This window comes from Hippopotamus amphibius, chromosome 1, assembly GCF_030028045.1.
Source record: "Hippopotamus amphibius kiboko isolate mHipAmp2 chromosome 1, mHipAmp2.hap2, whole genome shotgun sequence".
NCBI classification, from domain to species: Eukaryota; Metazoa; Chordata; class Mammalia; order Artiodactyla; family Hippopotamidae; genus Hippopotamus; species Hippopotamus amphibius.
In genome coordinates, this window is record NC_080186.1 from 74,544,786 (window position 1) to 74,564,094 (window position 19,309).

The 19,309-nt window shown below is 34.3% G+C and overlaps 1 protein-coding gene across 2 annotated transcripts in view; it reads right to left on the bottom strand.

Moving 5' to 3' along the window:
• Positions 1-19,309, bottom strand: part of LRRC7 (leucine rich repeat containing 7) — a 371,481-nt gene that overhangs the window by 247,780 nt on the left and 104,392 nt on the right. For both annotated transcript variants that reach the window (XM_057744562.1, XM_057744552.1), the window contains exon 4: positions 8,071-8,149. In XM_057744562.1, coding sequence (XP_057600545.1) covers positions 8,071-8,149 — 79 coding nt within the window. The remainder of the gene's footprint in view (positions 1-8,070; positions 8,150-19,309) is intronic.

The following is a 19,309-nucleotide window of genomic DNA, read 5'->3' on the forward strand; positions in this document are numbered from 1 at the left end:
GCAATTTTCCTATTTCCTTCTCATTTATTTGGTCTTGTGGGTTTTTTCCTGCTCCTTTGCCTGCATGGTGTTTCTTTGTTTTCTCTTTTTGTCTAATTTATAGGATTTCCTGTCTCCTTTCCCTATGCTGCCTAGTTTAGTTCCTCCTGTTTCTTCCAAACTTCCCCTGTGGGGTTTTTTTTCCAGTGTCTTGAGTAGGCTTCCTGGTGGGGGGGTCTGGTGTCTGCTTTCCGGTGTGGCTCTGTATCTTTTCTCTCTGATGAGCAGGGCCGTGTCAGGTGGTGTGTTTTAGGGTATCTGTGAGGTTAATATGGCTTTAGGTAGTCTGTGTGCTGATGGGTGGGTTTGTGCTCCTGTCTTGTTTGTAGTTTGGTGTGAGGTGTCCAGCACTGGCAGTTGCAGACAGTTGGATGAAGCCGAGTCTTAGACTCTAATACAGGGCTCTGTGAGAGTTCTCTGCAGTTAATCTTCCCTGTGTCTGAGGACTCCCTAGTAGTCTAGCATCCTGGATTCAGTGCTCCCTCCCGGAGCCTCCTACTTGACTTCTTATGGATTAGTCCAGACTTCAAAGGTTGCTTGTCCTGGCAAGAATGTGGTTTAAAGATGACTGTCCAAGCCCCAGACTAATGGCAGAGTGTTGAGTCAAACAAGTACCAGTTATGTCGGAATCTTTGCAGTCCTTTCCGGTGTCCGAGGTCGTCTGCTGGTGTTCAGCTGGTTCTCCGTGGGAATTATTGCATCTTTTGATGTATTCCTGATGCTTCTGCGGAGAGGGATACATGCCACGTCTTTCTACTTCACTGCCATCTTCTCTCAAAGTAGACTCTTTTAAAAGAAAAATTCATTGCCCATTTTCTGAGGTAAACAATGGTTTTTGTTACCACTCTCGAACATCTCAGGAAGATGAAAGCAGGAGAAGGTCCAAGCTCAGGAACTTCCTGTCTGTGTCTGTTTCTCTCCAGAGACTCCTACACCTCCTAGTATCGAAGGGTTTCCTGCAGAGTCAAGGGGCAGCTGGGGCTCACTGCGGGGACAAGGACACTGGCAGCAGCAGCAGTTCCGGGAAGTAGCCTGCAAATCACTTACTCTTTGTAAGACTCAGTTTCCTTCTTTATAAAATGATCATACTAATATCCACTTCCAGAGTTGCTCCAATGAGTAAATGATTACCTGACCCATATTAAGAACTCACTAAATGGGAGCAATTGCATTACTTTTCCTTAGTATTGTTTTTATTCTGATCTTTCAATATTAACTAGAATATTAATTTAAATACTTTTATTAGTGCTAATTTTATTATTGAAATACGTAAAATAAGATTGGCTGCAGACATCCTTGTTTCAACATTTTTCTTTTCTAATTGCATTTACTTAGAAGTTTAATGAAAATGTGTTACAGGCATTTGACCTCCATTAGAGCAGTTGAACCAAATTAAAATACAGGTGCTATAAGTTGTCATTAAGAAGCCAGTGTAAAATCTTCTATTCTAATTGGAAAGATATTTTATACCTAAACATTTAAATTTATAACCTTAAAGTTATAAAATTAACCTAACTTTATCAGAGAACATTTAGAAAATAAAGAGAAAAGAAAAATGTTGCTCATAATTCCACCCCTCCTTAACACAACTCTTATTACCATTTCATGTATTTATTTTTGATCTAATTCCCAATTAATTATTTTAACATCGCTGCAAACTTGTATCATGATTTCTCCCTTTACTTTGTAATTATCTTTCAATTTTGCTGTATAACCAGAGTGACTACATAATCTAGCTTTCAAACTAGGACAATTTTGAGAGTTAAACGGGAACTATTATTAATCACGCCACATCAAGAGGTATAAACTGGGATGACGAGCAAACAGAGGCATATGTCACACTATATATAATCTTCATATTCATCTGGTAGATGTACCATAATTTATTAACAATTTCCTTATTGTTGAGCATTAAGAATGTTCATATTTTTCAAAATGTATCTTTTAATTTAAAACAAAATCAAAATGTTTCTTCAGGATTTGTGAAATATAGTAGAAGGAGCCCAGGAATTTAAATACTCTCTTTATGTATTTCCATGTGTAAAAAGTTATGTAGATAATATTCATTTCATAACTGCTCTGAAGATGAAAATGAAATAATGTATCTGAAAGCCTGAGACATGCTAGGTTCTCAATAAATGTTGGTCCTTACTTTCTCATTGAGAAGTTATTTTCAATTTTATTGTAATAATTTTCACCAGTGACTTGGTTAAGGCATTCAGACCATACTATAAAGTTCACATCTAAAACTAAAACTAGTACAATAACACTTAAAACTATAACTTTCATATTCTAGGGTTTTTATGACTTAACTACTTTGTAGATTTCTTATATCTAAGAAAATAAACAGAAAAGCAATAAAGAAAAATAAATGAAACCTAAATCTATTTTTAAATAGAGCAAATTGATAAATCTCTAGTATAACTGATCAACTAAAAAAGAAAGAAGACACAAATTATTGATACCAGGAATGAAACAGAGAGCATCACTAGAGAACTTATAGATATTAAAGGGCTAATAAAAGAATATTATAAAAAATGAGGTGCCAAAAAGTTTGAAAACATGAAATGTACACATTCCTAAAAAACACAAACTATCAGAAATGACTCAAGAAAAAATAAGAAATTTGAATAGCACTATAACTGTTAAGGAAATTAAATTTGTAATTAAAACTTTTCCGTAAAGAAAAGCCCAGGCTCAGATGCTCTACTTGCAAATTCTACCAATATTTAAGGAAGAAATAATTCCAATTCTATACAATATCTTTCAGAAAATAGAAGAGAATATTTCCCAACTATTTTTATGAGGCCAATCTTACCTGGATACCAAAACAAGACAAAGAAATTACAGGAAATAAAATTTCATGCTAATATGCCTCATGAATACAAATGGGAAAATCCTTACAAAATATTATCAAATCAGAGCCATTAATTTATAAAAAGTGTAATACTTCATCACCAGGTAGGGTTTATCTATATCATCATGTCAATAGATACTTTTTAAGAAAAACTTTGACAAAATTCAACATGTATTGACAGCAAAAAGTCTCAGCAAAACAGATTTCAAAGATTTGGCAAATACTAAGGTGGCCCCTATAATCTTCACTTTCAGAAGTTCATGCCCTTGTAAAATCTTCTTCTTCTGAGTACTGGTAGGAGTTATGACTTGCTTCTAATCAATGGTACATGGAAAATAGGATAGGATGTCATTCTCATAACCATATTATGTTATATGACTCCATCTTGCTAAGATACTCTACTCTGCTGCTGGCCTTGAAGAAACAAGATGTTATGTTGTGAACTGCCTATGTAGAAGGTCACCTGCCTGGGATCTGCACCAGTCTTTAGGGTGCAAGAGTGGCCTCTAGCTGACAGCCCGCAAAATGCTGGGGCTCACAGGTTTATAACAGCAAGGAAATGAATTCTGCCAATAACCTGAGTGAGCTTGAAAATGGATTTTTCTCCAGTTGGGCCTCCAGATGAGACTACAGTTTGACTGATGCCTTGACAGTAGCCTGGTGAAACTCTCAAACAGGGAACTCCGCTAGAGCATGCCCAGATTCCTGACCCACAGAAACTTAGAGATAGTAAATATGTGCTGTTTTAAGCCACAAAGTAGGTGGTAATTTCTTACATAGCATTATAAAACTAACACATTTTTGTATCTGAAATTGGGATTCTGCTATAATAAATTCCTAAAACATGTGAAGTGGCTTTGGAACCAGGAAGTGGTCAGAGATTGCACTACTGTTGGAGAGCATTATGGAGAAAGTTTGGATTTTCTTGAAATGTTTGAAAGTGAAATTTAAACTTTGAGACCCCTGCTAGTAAGAGCTCAAAGGAAGTGAGAAATGGGTTACTGAAAATTTCCTCAGCCTGTTAAAAGGCATGTATATAGAAAAACACAATAAGTAACAATCATATATAATGGTGAAAGTCTGAATGCTTTCTCCCTAAGATTGGGAACAAGGTAATAATGTCTGTTTTCACCTCTTCTATTCAACACTATACAGGAGGTCCTAGCCAGGACAATAAGGCTAAATAAATAAATAAATAAATAAGTAAAGAATTACAGATTGAAAAGGATGAAATAAAACTGTCTTTATTCACAGGTAACATGGTAGTCTACATAGAAAATCATATCCCTTCCCCCATGAAGCTACAAAATATTTTCTAGTACTAATATGTGAATCTATCAAAGTTGCACGATATAAGGTCAATATACAACAATCAATTATATTTATATGATAACAAAAAGCATTTGTAATTGCTCCCAAAACATGAAATACTTGGAATAAGATGAGCAAAACTTGTACAAGAGTTGTAAACTTAAATCTACAAAACATTGATAAGAATTTTTAAAAGATCTAAATAAGTAGAGATATACTATGTTCAGGGAAAGGAATACTCAATATTTTTGACAAGTCAATTCTGCCCAATTGGATCTACAGATTCAATAAATCCTTATTAAATTCCATAAGGTTTTTATATTTTTGTAGAAATTAGCAAGCTGATTAAAAAAATTATATGGAAAAGCAAAGGTCATAGAAGAGCTCAAATGATTTCAAAAAAGAAGAACAAAGTTGAAGTACTCACATTCCCTGACTGTGTGAATTACTACAAAGCTACAGTAATTAAGATAGTATAAAATTGGTGTTAGGAGAGGCATATAGATTAACATAAAAAATAGGGACTTCAGAAATGGATCCAAACACATATGATCAATTGATTTACAAAACAGGTACTCAGATAATTTTATAAAGAAAGGATAATATTTTCAACAAATGATACTGGAACAATTGGATATCTATATGCAATAAATAAATAAAAAAGAACCACAACCCTCACACCTTACATATATATTTACAAAAATCAATGTTAAGTGGATCATAGACCAAAATGTAAAACCAAAACTACAAAAGTTCCAGAGGAAAACGTTGGGAAAAATCTTTATGACTATGAATTTAGTAATGATCTCCTGGACAGGAACAAGAAGAATAAACCATAAAATAAATTATAAATAGGGTTTCATTGAACTGAAAATCTTTTTATATTTGAAAATCACTATTTAGGAAGTGAAAAGATGTCACAAGAGCAAATATTTGCATACAAATATTTGATTTTTAGCAAGAATTTATAAAGAATTCTTCTAATTCAACAATAAAAAGACAAGTCAATAAATATGAAAAAAAATTTTGAACTTTTAACAAAGAAGCAATACAGATTGCAAATAAATACAAGGAAAGATGCTAATTTGATATTAAAATTGTAAATTAAAACTACAGTGAGATATAACAATGAGATACTATATCTACTAGACTGGCTAAAATAGAAACAAACAAACAAAAAGACAACTGACAGTAAGAAATTCTGACACTAGTGAGGAACAGTGAAAACTCAGATTGCTGGTGGGCATGCACAATGAAATAGTTATTTTGGAAAACAGTTTGGAAATTTCTTATAAGGTCATATATACGTGTGCCATACTACACAGAAAACTACTCCTCGGTATTTACCCAATAGAAATGAAAACAGATGGTTACACAAACACCTGTATGGGAATGTTTATACCCACTTTATTCATAACAGCCCCAAACTGGAAACAACTTAAATGTCTATCAACTGAGGAATAGATAAACAAATCGTGTTACAGTCATACAATGGAATTCTACCTAGAAATAGGTGAGAATATAGTACGAATTCTTGAAATGGCAGGAATAAACCCCAAAATCACTGTGTTAAGTAAAAAGACACAAAGTATGATACCATTTATATGATATTTTGGAAAAGGCAAAACCATAGGGATAGAAATCAGACTGGTGGATGATTGGGCTGAGGGAACTTTTGGGTATGATGGAAACAGTCTATATCTTGATTATTATGGTGATTTCACAGCTATATACATTTGTCAAAATTCGCTGAGCCATACACCTAAAAGAGTGAGTTTTACTGTATGTGAATTATTGGGTGGGCCAAAAAGTTCGTTAAGACTTTTCCATACCATCTTAGAGAAAACGCAGATGAACTTTTTGGCCAACCCAATATATCTTAAAAAAAAAAAAAAAAAAAAAAAAACCCTGACTTTAAAATTGGTATACTATTTAAATTGACTTTTCTTTTGAGTAATTTTTTAATGAATTCCCAAACATATTTAGTGTCAGACATTTTTTGATGAAATTGGTTATATTCATTTATCTATTTATTTATTTATTTATTTATTTTTTGGGGGGTACACCAAGTTCAATCATCTATTTTTATACACATATCCCCATATTCCCTCCCTCCCTCGACTCCCCCCACCCTCCCCCTCCCAGTTCTCTAAGGCATCTTCCATCCTCAAGTTGAACTCCCTTTGTTACACAGCAACTTCCCACTGGCTATCTATTGTACAGTTGGTAGTATATCTATGTCTATGCTACTCTCTCACTTTGTCTCAGCTTCCCCATTTATCTTTTAAAAAGTTAAATATATGAAAGGAATTTAGAGACACAGCCAATAAAATTATAGCTTTTAAGCTTTTTAAATGTGTAATTTTTATCATGTGACTTCCACTCCCAAAGACCTGACTGCGATTCCTAAATAAAATGAGCTATTAGAATTAAGAACTAGAAATCAAAACAATTCATCATCTGCCCTGGATTATGAGTTAAATCAAGGACATGTCTATAGTCTTGTTGTGATAAGTTAGCAATATTTATTTCTTTTATGAGAAATTTGCATTTTGGTTTAAGTGTTTTGGAGAATACTTTTCAGTTTTTTTTTTTCCCTCACCATATTCTACATTTGAGGTAGAAAAGTTGTATCTTTCAAACACAGTTTATTCCTTGATGTTCCACACTTTCTGCTAAAGGCCTCAAATTATTTCACAAACCATTCACTGTAAAAAGCCTCGTCTAAACCCCTACCTCATTCTTTCACATTTTATTTCATTTCTAGTCTCACTACAACCTCTTCTCATGATCCATAGGGAAACCATCCTCACTACTCCCTCTCATCAACCCTATTGGTGAAAATGTTCCCTTTAAATTCACTTTGATAAACATCCTTTTGTCTTCTTCTGGAGACAGTAGATTCATTAAATGCCTTTCCTATAAACTTCAGTTTCTCCTAGTCTCCCCATCTTCATATGGACAAAGGACTGAGGGATTTTTCTCAAATCCTACTGTCAGTTTTTGTATAATTAAAATGCCAGTCTTACTTTGTAACTCATCATCTGCATCCCAATACCACTAATTAATTTCAACCACTTCCAAATATTACTACAACATTCAATAGACTTTCTAGGTTTTATATCGACTTCCATTGCTAAGTGACTTTAACATTCAGGTTCATGGCTCATGCAATCCATTCACTTCATGGGTTCCTGACCTGTTTGATTTCACAGTACATTCTATCAATATGACATAATTATAATTTGAAACATGGTCACATGCTTGGTGTCACTTACCCATGCCATTTCTCTATTAACAAATCGTGACACACAAACGCCCTATTTCTGATCACAGCATCTTTACCATCTATGTCTTCCATTAGAGTATTCTCATAGAGTTGTCTTTTTGCTCTTCCCATAATAGCTGGTACCTAAATACTCTCTTTTTCTGATCATACTTAATTCATTTGCCAGTGTGAACCACATGATCAGCTATCTGCATACACCTTATACTCTTGCACTCTCTTGAACTTTCATCAGAACATTGATGCGAATTTTCCAGCTTGACCATAACTAATAACTATTTTCTTAGTTTTTGTGCTCTTACATGGAATGTTGCCTGAGAGCCACAAAAAAGGATGACATGGTTTGCTTCAAAGTAATGCCATCTTGTGCCAATTAGGCCTTCATTGTTACTCAGCAATGCTTTTAATCATCTTTGTTAAACTATTCTGATTTGACTGTTCCTTTTCCATCATTCCATTAAATTGAATTTTAAATACAGCATTTAAAAGTCATTTGCTATGTGAGTTTCCTTTATCTTGGTATATTATTATCCAATGGAAACATACAGATAAATAAAATGTAATCACTCATACTCACTTAGAAATGGGATTGACACTGGCTTCAATAATTGTTAAACACTTACAGCACTTTATGTTTTCTGGAAATTCTTGTACACCTAAAATTAAAAAAAGAATACATAAACTATAGTAAACTATAGTTTTAATAATGAGAATAATTAAATACACAGTGTAAACACCATATAATCACAAGAATAATAACTCATTAATACATTAGTGTATTAATACATTTTAAAAATAATATGAATGTTAAATAGTATTTTATGATAGCATAATAATAATTGGATATTAGATATAAAACTGAGAACAATTTATCATGATACACCTTGACTGCTTACTAATCTAAAGAAATAAAAATAGTTGTATTTATTTAGTTATCATAGTGCTGCTACAAAAGAAAGGGGAAATCAGCAGATATAAGAAAATGGAAAATAAAATCTTTGCTCCCTTCATTTTGTAAGGCTGGAAAGACTGAACATGTAAAATGGAAAGATGCTTAAGGACAAACCACAAAACCGATAGATATTCCCAAACTACTAACAAGCTCTAACACAATTTATGCAACTCTTCCTTGTTGGCACAGAGTGCAGCTCTGCATCTGCCTGAGAGGGTGACAAGGTGAGCAGCCTTTCCTGGGGTCCTCTCTGGAGGGTCTGAGGTAGCCAGCCTGGCTGATTGCCCTTGGGGAACTGCTCATCTGCTGTCACAGCTGTGCTGTTGGCTATGTGACAGAAAAACAAAAGTTTTTCTTAGTGAAAATCAGTCAGCCACAAACCCAATCCATAAATGTAATGGTCAGAGGAATAAAAGATGTGGAGGATGCTTCAATCAGTTGATACACATGAATTAAATATGTAGCTGGCCCTCCATATCCACGAGTTCCATATCCACAGATTCAACAAAGGGCAGGTACAAAATATTAAAAAAAAACAAACCAAACTCAGGAAGTTCCAGAAAGCAAAACTGGAATTTGCTATACACTGGTAACTATTTACATAGCATTTACATTTCATTAAGTATTGTAAATAACCTAGAGATGATTTAAAGTGTACAGGTGGATGTGTGTAGGTTACATGTAAATACTACATCATTTTATATAAGAGACTTGAGCACCTGCGGATTTTGGCATCTGCAGGGAACCAACCAATTTTGGTATCTTCTGGAATCAATCCCCCACAGATACTGGGGGATGATTGAAATAAGCTCTATAAAAGTTAGAAGAGAAAACAACTATCTGAAGCCATTCTTATATCCCTGCAGTACTGCTTGCTCTCAATTTTTGAAACTATTATGAAGTGTGTGAAGAAGTCTATGAAGTACTAGTCCTGCAAGTACTTCACATCTGACAGAAGGGTAAGGAACACATTGTGGTAGGATTTAGTTGAACTTTCTGACAGTAGATAATCAAGAAAGAAAACCCTCCACCTTCCTAGATTCTGTTGATCTAGATCACCATGTCCACAGGATCTCGAGGTGCAGTGAAAGCAGCAGGAGGATAACCAAACCAAAGACATTTACCAATGCAAAGTAAGGGTACGAAAGATGGTGTGGGGATGTTTCTCATGCCACTTCTCTCTATGTGAAGATTCATCAGAAACTATGCTGTCCCAAAATTACTGCTGAAGTATTTTGGCTTCTTAATAAAAATCAAGGAAGTTTAGAAGCGCCATTACATATGAATTGAATGAGAAAAGCAATTCTCCTTTTTGGAAAGGTCATAACACCTAGAGCTGCCCTTATTAACTAGATGTTTAACAAAATGGCATGGAAGTCAGTTAGGTAACCCTTAGCTATCCTCAACAATTCCCCTGAGCGTTCACAGTCACTTTGGATATCTGCAGCCAACAGGGGTATAAGGCTTTTTCTTTTCTCCCTTTAGCTTTTTCTGTTCAGTCACCAATCTGGGCTCATTACAAGCCAGTGAGCCTGATGCTTTATCTCCATAGGTGCCTGCCTTAGGATGATATTTCCTGAAATTATGTGTAAACCAAGACATGGAAGCAGAAGCAAATTAAAGTACGATTTTAAGGAAAAGACTGTATCTCTTTATCTTCTGCTGAAAATGGAATTCCCTGCTGTGGTGAAAATGGTACCACATTATTTGTTAAAAAAAAAATCCAAAAAACAAAACTTGTATTATGTTGTTTACAGTTTAAACTTAAAATTGTTCAGAGCAGAGTCCACTGGATTAAAATGGAACCCCAACTTTATCATTTACTGTTTGGGTAACCCTAGGCAAGTCATTTAAATGTTCAATGTCTTAGTTTTCTACTGTGAAATATGATTATTATATGAATGATTTCATCAGAGTTGCAGTGAGGATTGAAGGAGATAAAGCAGGCAAAGTAATAGGCACAAAGTGCTGAATATATGTTATTTATAATTATTAGAAACAAATACAAGCAGAGGGTGTCTGTCAACAAAGGAATCAACAGTCATGTCAAGATAACCTGGCTTGTATAAATTTGTAAAATTTATCTACCTAAGAGAACAACAAAGAGCTAGGAATTAGTGTGCTGGAAGAATATCTCAATATCTTATCAATATAATAGCTGAGATAAATGTCTTACAGATGGGAAGTAAATAAACATTTATAAATAAATATTTGTATATTATAATGTAAATATATAAACACATATAACTAGCTGATGCTGAGCAATAATTTTGTATTTTTGTAGAGGTTTTTATAGCTATCTTAATTTGCTTATGAACGTTGGAACACATTTAGAAAAATAGGTTGCCAGGGGAACATTACCATATATACTAATATATGTGCCTTAGACTTTAGGAAAAGTTCTTAAAGCATATTTTCAACTTGTAGTTCAGTCTAAACATGGAGAGATAGTAAAGCATAGCAGTAAAAACCATGGTTTGGAAGGATGACCTGTTCTCAGTATTGCCACTTAACTAGACGTGTAATCTTAGTCAGACATAATATTTGAATGTCACTTTCTCATTTCTTGCCTAATTCAAAGGGTTGTTCCAATTATTAGATAGCATGTTGTAAAGCACTTAGTATCATGTCAGCCACTTAATAAATACCTAATAAATACTAGATAAAACTCATGTATTAATAAGAGGAAAGTTAACTTACATTTCTTTATGCCACTGTGTAAAATAATTTAATTCTCTTAATAATCCTGTGAGGAAGATATATTAGGCAATATTATTTTCATTTTATGGGTGAAGAATCCCACATTCACAAAGATTAGGTGACTTATTTAAATACCTAATGGATGTTTATAGATGGGAAAGAATATAGGTGGGATTTAATTAAATTTTTAACACCATATCTATTGTTCCTCTTTATTACATTGCTTATTAAAATAGGGTTAGATTCTATCATAGCACTCACATTTTTTTAGGCATCTTGTTTCTTTTCTTTTCTTTTCTTTTTTTAATTTATTTTTGACTGAGCCGTGTGGCTTGCAGGATCTTAGTTCCTCTACTAGGGACCAAACCTGTGCCCTAGGCAGTGAAAGCACAGAGCCTAACCACTTAAACTGCCAGGGAATTCCCCATAGAGCTCACATTTTTATTAAACAATTTTTGAGATTGCTCTGTCTGGTCCTGTGAAACACAGTGTGTTTGATTTTAGAAAAGGTTATATATATATACATACACACACACACACACACACATATAGTTTTATATACATATATTGATATAATATATACATATATGTATATCTACACATACATACTCTTCAATTCTAAAAAAGTTCACACACACACACTTTTTAAGATTAACTTTGTTTTGATTTTCAAATTATTCATCCAGAAATAGGACTTCGCTTTAACAATGTGTCTTGTTCCAGCCATGTTTATTTTTGGTTACTGTAAAAAACAGATTCAAGCATTTGCAGACCATGCAACTCAAGTTTTAATCCCTATTTTTCATTTGACATCATATAAACTTTCTAACCCAGGCCTGTAAGGAACTCACTTCTAAAGGCATTATGAGTTCAATTCTTTTGGGAATCCCTGGAGACTCAAGCTCATTAAATTTAGCTTAGATTCGAACCTAGGCTGCACAACAAAGACTGTACTCTCGAATAATTACATGAGAAACACTGTGTTTTACAGGCAAAATGATATATCTAGTTTAAAAAATGGACAATTGCCTCATTCACAAATATCAGATGACATCAATAGATATTTACTCTCCAAATTAGGACACTGTGATAATATTTTCCCAATATGTTCACTTCAGTAACTAAGCCATAAAATCTATCTTGAATATGTCCACAGAAATACTGTCAAATGAGAAATAGCATTTCTGCATTTTGAACTTAAAACACCTTGGAAACAAAGCTTTTAATGCAATGGAGTTATGCAAAACTGCATTAATAAGATATTAATATCTTGAGGAAGAAAAGATGTAGAAGTCTACTTTATCTGACTTTTTTGTTTGCCCTTCCCCTTTTAAAAAAAATAGGTTGAAAAAGCTCCTGCTTGCTCAACTTTTAATTATTCAAGAACTAATCCACTTTGTGGGGTTTTTATTCTTCTCTTTCCTGCTGCCTCCATTTGACCACTGCACTGCAAAGTCATTCTTCCACCAGAGAAGGGAAAGGGGAGAATTCTGAAATCATCAAATGTGGCTCTTTCCTTCTTAGCATGGGAGAAATTTAGCTAAATTTAGGTTTTAGTATTTTCAGTTAATTATTTTTATTTGAACTACCCTTTCTACTACTAATGCAGACAACCAGGTCTTGACAGGAGAATCTTAAATCTGTAATTAATATACTTTTCAACTTTAATTATGAAAAAGATTATTGATGTCAAAATGAAAACCAAAATTAAAACATCATTAAAATTGTGTTAGACTTCAAGTTGGTTTTAAGTTGGTATTCAAGTGGGAAAGCAAATATTTTTCCCAATGCAATAGATAAGTATGGAATCTAAATGCAGCAAACAATTTTGTGGTAATCAAATACAGAACCTGAAAATAGCAATAGCAACACTGATTCCTATGTCATAAATGGAAGATCCTTGGAAGGCACACCTGAGTGTAAGACATTTCTACAACATAGAGCTATCTTTTAATATCACTTTTTGAATATATTTATATAGCGTGTTATAATTTTCACCTGTCCCCATCCATTCTTTCATCTAAATCCTCAGTCTAAATATTATCCATATAAGTACATTTAAATGCTATCATCTGCATGAAAGTTTGTTCAACTATTTTAGTCCATATGACTTTAGTTCAATGACCTTCTCTTTTTAAGGCTAGCATTTTAGATTATGTTCTTTCTGAAATTAAATAAGACTGAAAAATAATGAGACAGAGTATATGGTTATAAATTGAGGAATCATTGCTTTATCATCTTGTCTTACATGGTTTTCTGATATTTTAATTATATGGTCCCTGAAAGGGAAAGTCAACATTCAACAAATATTCATTGAGTGTTTACTGTATGTTGGGAATTGCATTAAACATTGGTGATACAGTGTGAGAAAGAAGGATACATTCTCTTCATTTGTGGAGCTTATATTCTGGCAAAGGAACACATGCAATAAACCATAGAGATAATTAGCATACATATGAATACATAAAATTAAATAATATTTAATTTTTGAAACACGCTATGGAAAATGTAATTAGAACAGAATAAAGATGGATCAGTAGTGCCTGAAGATTTCAAACTTATCTAGAGTGATTAGGCTAAGCCTTATTTGTTGGAAAGATGGCAGCTGAGAAAAGACTTGAAGGTGAGAGAGACAGGAATACAGATATCTGGAATCTGAAGGTGGACAGTAGGAGAATTATAGGCAGAGGGGAATAGACAGTGAAGATACTATACAGATGAATTATTCCTGGCGTATTCTAGGAATAGCAGTGTGGCTAGAACACAGTGATGAAGAGAAGAGTAGAAAAGAATTAGGTTAGAGAGTAATAAAGGGTATATGATGGGGAGGTGGGGTGTCAATTCATGAAGGAGCTCTCAGGCCATTGCAAGAATGGTTTTTATTCTGAATGAAATAGACATTGAAGGATGTGTGATACAGTCTGATTTATAATTTGGGAGGATCACTCTGGCTCCTGAGTAGAGTGGCCTCTCTGAGAGGGAGGTCAATTAGAGGCTATTTTAATAAACCATAAGGAGAGTTGATGGTGGCTTGCATCAGGGTGAGAGCAAAGGAGGGAGAAGGAAGTGAGTGGAATCTGGATGAATTTTGAACATAAGATGAACAGAATAGCCTGATGGATTAGATGAAGAGTATGAAAGAAAAAAGGAAATCAAGGATAACTCCAGGTTTTTTGCCCTAAGCAACTTGAATAAAGGGGTTATCTTGAACTTAGATGGGAAAAACAATATGTAAAATAGATTTTGGAGAGAAGATAAAGAGTTCACTTCTGGACATTTGTAATTTGAGATGTCTGTTAGACTTCTACGAGGACATGTCAGATAGATTTAGGAGAGAGGTCTAGACTGTAGATTTCAAGACGTAGGATTCATTATCATTTAGACAGTATTTAAGCCATGAGACAAAATGTGAGCACCAATGACGTAAATGTAGATAATGAAGAAAAAAGGACCAGGGACTGAACCATGAAGTACTCCAACATGAGGGTGGGAGAAGAGGAAGAATCAACATAGGAGACTGAACAAGATCAATCAGTGAGATGGAAGGAAAAATAAGAGTATTAAATCTTAGAGGTCAAATGAAGACAATGTGTAAAGTAGGAAGAAGTGTTCAACTGTTTCAAACGATGTTGCTAGGTCATGTAAGATGACAACCAAAAATTGCCTTTGGATTTAGTAATGAGGAGATCTATATGACCTCAAAAGACTGGGGTGGGTTTAAAAGAGGATGAGAGGAAAGAGTTATAGATAGAGGATATGGACAACTCCATCTAGAGCTTTTTTCTTTTTTCTTTTTTAAAGAATATCTAGAGCTTTTGCTGCAAGGGGGTGAGGTACTATTAAGGAAAGAAGATCCAAGAAGTTTAATTTAGAATAGAAGAAATAATAACATGTGTGTATACTGATTAGAATAAGCAAGTAGAGAGGAAAATCTTGATGATGTGATAGAGACTGAGGAGAATTGCTACAGTGATATCCATGGGTAGACAAGAGGGGATGGTTATCCAGTGGAGAGACTGGTTTTAGCAAGAACCAGGAGTAATTCACCTGTGACCTCTGGCAGAAGTCAGAGTATATAGGTGCAGATGCTGGTAGATGGGTAGATAGGATGGTGACAGTCTGGAAATTATCTTTTGAGAGCTTTAATTTTCTCAGTGGAGTAAGATCTATAGCCATGAAGATGGGAGAGGAGGTGTGGAAGGTCTGAATACAGAAGAGAACATGTGAAATAGTCACCAGAAGAGGAGGGTCAACAGACGAAGGAAGTACAACATGATTGTCGGGAAGCATTAAGTCTACACTTCAGAACCACAATCATGAATTTAGTCATATCGATCAGTGTGACGGAGTGTGGTTTTTTTTTTTTTTTTTTTTTTCAGATCCTTTCAGCCATAGGTAGAGAGCTTGATGCAGTCACAGTTGTAATTTTACTGAGCATACGTAGATATATGAGAGAGAAGCAAAAGTATCAAAGGGGTCATTTGTTGACTGACCATAAAATTCAAGCCAGGCAAAAAAGGGCAGAGCAAACATGAAAGTTGAGAGAATTCATGAAAAGGTGGTGGTACTAATAGATTGGTGGTTCTGATGGGGTCAAAGAAGGGTTGGATTGGTATAAGAGGGAGTATTCTGGAAAGATAGGATGGAGTCAGTGGCATACAATTTCTTGATATTCCTGACACTTAGATCAGACCTAGGAAAAGAGCAGAAACTCAGCAAGTGTCTGCTAAATTGGACCCAATTATATTTTCCATCAATATCCTGAAGCAATGAATTAAAACTCTTTACAAACATGGAAAGAAACACCTGATGTTAAGTACAGATGCTTTAGATTCAAATTACCTATTCTAAGATGAAAAAGGTAACGCTCTTTCCACACAAACATAATGTAAAGTACTTCCTACAAATACCAAATTTTAAGTGACTTAGTGTTCTCTCAAATGCATTAAAGTTTATGTTTATTACTTTAAAAATTTTATATAAATCTGTGCACTTGATAATAGTTATGGATAGTGCATTTTGAAATGCTCCTCTGAATTCTCTGAACTTCAGAGGTATCATCAGCCCAAATGGTTTATTCCACGATGTAAGTGCCATAGGCTGAAAACTGATTAAAACCTTAATGCTATAGTTTTAGTATAAAAAAGGAGGGATATTTACAACACTTTAATATTTTCCTCTGATATTTTAAATGTGATACCAATTTTTTATATTTTTTTTCAATTTTGAGAAAGCAGGCAAGTTTTTGGATATCTAATAAATTGGATTAGATATAGAAGCAGAAAGAATGGAATTTATTGAGGAAACATTATAAGCACTTTTCTTTATTTCATCTTCACAGCAATTTTATAAGATGGTTTATTATTGCTATTTAACTAATGAAGAAACTGAGGCTCAGAGGCTAGCCAGGATTTGAAACAGGCCAAGCTTATTCCAAACACTATCGTGTTTTACCTTTTTTAAGCCGCTTCCATCAAATCCAGGATTTAAACTACTTGGGGTTATAAATCTTAGCTACTCAAAATTGACAATGCAACATTTGTAATAGAGCATAATATACTGGGTTTGTTTCACACATACTCTCCAGGTCAATTACAAACAGGCTCAACTTTCTAGAACTCTGAGTTCAATGCATATTCAAGACTGACCACATGCAAGTCTTACAGGGGCACTGTAAACTGCATTTGCTCTATAATTACCTTTGGTCAAATTTCAGATAGTACTATCAACTTTCTGGAACTTTGAGTGTATTGCTCAGGTCATAAAGTTCTTTATTTCTGAATTTAATATATTGACAAGTGCTGTAAGCTTAGTTCATAATCTCTGTCCTCTTTATGTCTAGTTCAACCAATACTATTAGAAGGAACAAATAGGAAGAGGGGGCTACTCAAAATAGGCAGAACGGTGCTATGAAGACATGATAGCTCATGGTCTGATAATAAAGGAGGTGATGGGAAAAACTACAAAGTTAGCACCAGAACTCTTAAAGTCTGCCATTGTTATTTTGTGTAGAGGTGAGCAGCTACACATACTAAAAAAAAAAAATAATAAGCAAACCATAGTGAACTCAAGTCAGCCTGGAAAGGTTAAACTGCATTCATTATACTCGCTGAAAGAGAATAATGTGATATGAAACATTTTTGGAATAATTTCCATTCAGAATGATTCAAACAAAATTAAAAAATTTGATGTGTAAAGGGATAAACTGTAAATGGTATTTTGGGAAATTATTTTGTGTATAAACCTACATTACCCAAGGATATTTGGTAAATGAGGCAATTACTCTATTAAGTAGGAAGTACTGATTAGAGTTAGATTTCAGAGACACAATCTATTGTAGGGGAGAAAGCAAAAGCATCCAGCAATTAGGTTAGTAAATTTGGGAGAAACTGTATAGGTCAGTCATATCTTGAGAGAGAGAATGAAAAAACACAAAACAAAACAAAAACCAGACTGGAATGATTTGCTTTACCGCCAACCCTTCGAGTAAAGGAAGCCAAGAACTCAATAGGAACCCAAGCAGGAAGAGTTAAAGGTCTCCTGCAAGACTTTGCCTATTTTAGTGGCATTATAAAGAGAAAAGCCAAATGCAGGTAATCAATGCTTTGAGACAGTCATGCAACTAATTGTGCCTTCAGGACATGTCTGTCTAGAGGAAATTTTGAGAAATCTTTATGACCTTGACCGATAATTTCTTTCACAGAGGAATGAATCTGACTTAGTCAAAATGACTTAAAATGACACCTGCCCTCCCCACCCTCTCTCTGCTTCAATAACAGATATAGACTCACTATCATGTGAAATGGACCTATTTAATAATCTTGCTTCATATTTGATTGATGATTTTTTTTTCATTCATTACCAATCAACTGCTTTACTGAGCACTTACTATGCCTGCACTTTGAGAGTGGCTATTGTGGATCTAGAAACAGTGTAAGGTGCAGCAGTTCTTGTTTCCAAGGAGTTTATACTGAAGCTGAGAGGGAGTATGGCCTAGCAGGAAGAGGGCTCACAATGCTTCATTACCAGTTCAATTTTGTTATTTTACAATTTCCAGGAACTACAGGGACACACGAAGACAGGTTAATCAATCATCTCAGAAAAGACTCTGCTAACTCTAGGAAAATTTATCGGTCTAGGTGACCGAGCCCAACACTGACTTCAGAAGGATGAGGGGGTGGGTGCAGTTCCTTTCTTCCTTATATTTACATATATTACCAGGTTGGAAGTGCTATCCCCCATGGAGTAAGTGCTGGTAAAACACATAAGAATTATTGATTTTATTTACTGATGAAGACATTAGAAAGAGTTAAAAATCTTGCCATCCAGCTAAGAAGGTGGCAGGAGAACAGATCTGTTTTTTGTTGCCATCCTATTCTTTAATGGAAATAGAGGAGTCAATCCTTTATTTTAACACTATAATCTTGAGCAGAAGTAGACTCTGTAGAAAGGAAAGTAGTCTTATAGTGAGGGAAGTACTAGTGATTTTCAGATGAACAGCACATTAAAAGTGTTGAAAGTGAGGTATTTAATAGGACAAAATAATAAGCTTTACTCTAAATGGCCTAATGATTTGCCAAACATCAAAGAGCATATTTATTGCTAATTGAGAACAACTGCATGGTAATATTTTCTCCCCAACCCACACAAGGCATCCCAAAATAGACTTCCTTAAGAATTTATATATACTCTACCAGAGTCTCTATTCTTCTCTAGATATGCTCAAAATTTTAAAGATTTTCATCATTTAACTGGTTACTTATATCTTCTTTCTCTAGTTTGTTTGAGAGAAACTCCCCCTCTTCATTGAAAGCTGAGGATATTATTTGTCTTCAGTGTTTTGCATGCATTTGGGGAAGGGGTGGTATAATTGGGAAGTCAGTAAAACACATAATAATGCCTTCAACTCTGATTGCCTTTCATTATAACTAACAACAGTGATTTGGCCCACTGTGATGTCATTCAAATCCATTCTTGTATAGAAATAAGTTTTAGAGGATGAGAGAAAAATCACTTAATTGCTGCAAAATTAGGAAGGGTTTTCACATTAATTCATTTTCATTAAAGTCCTTAAATTAGAGTGTCATAGCCTCTCTGAAGCTATGACAAATCAACAGACTTAAAACTAAATCACTGCCTAATTAAACCTTATCATTCATTATCT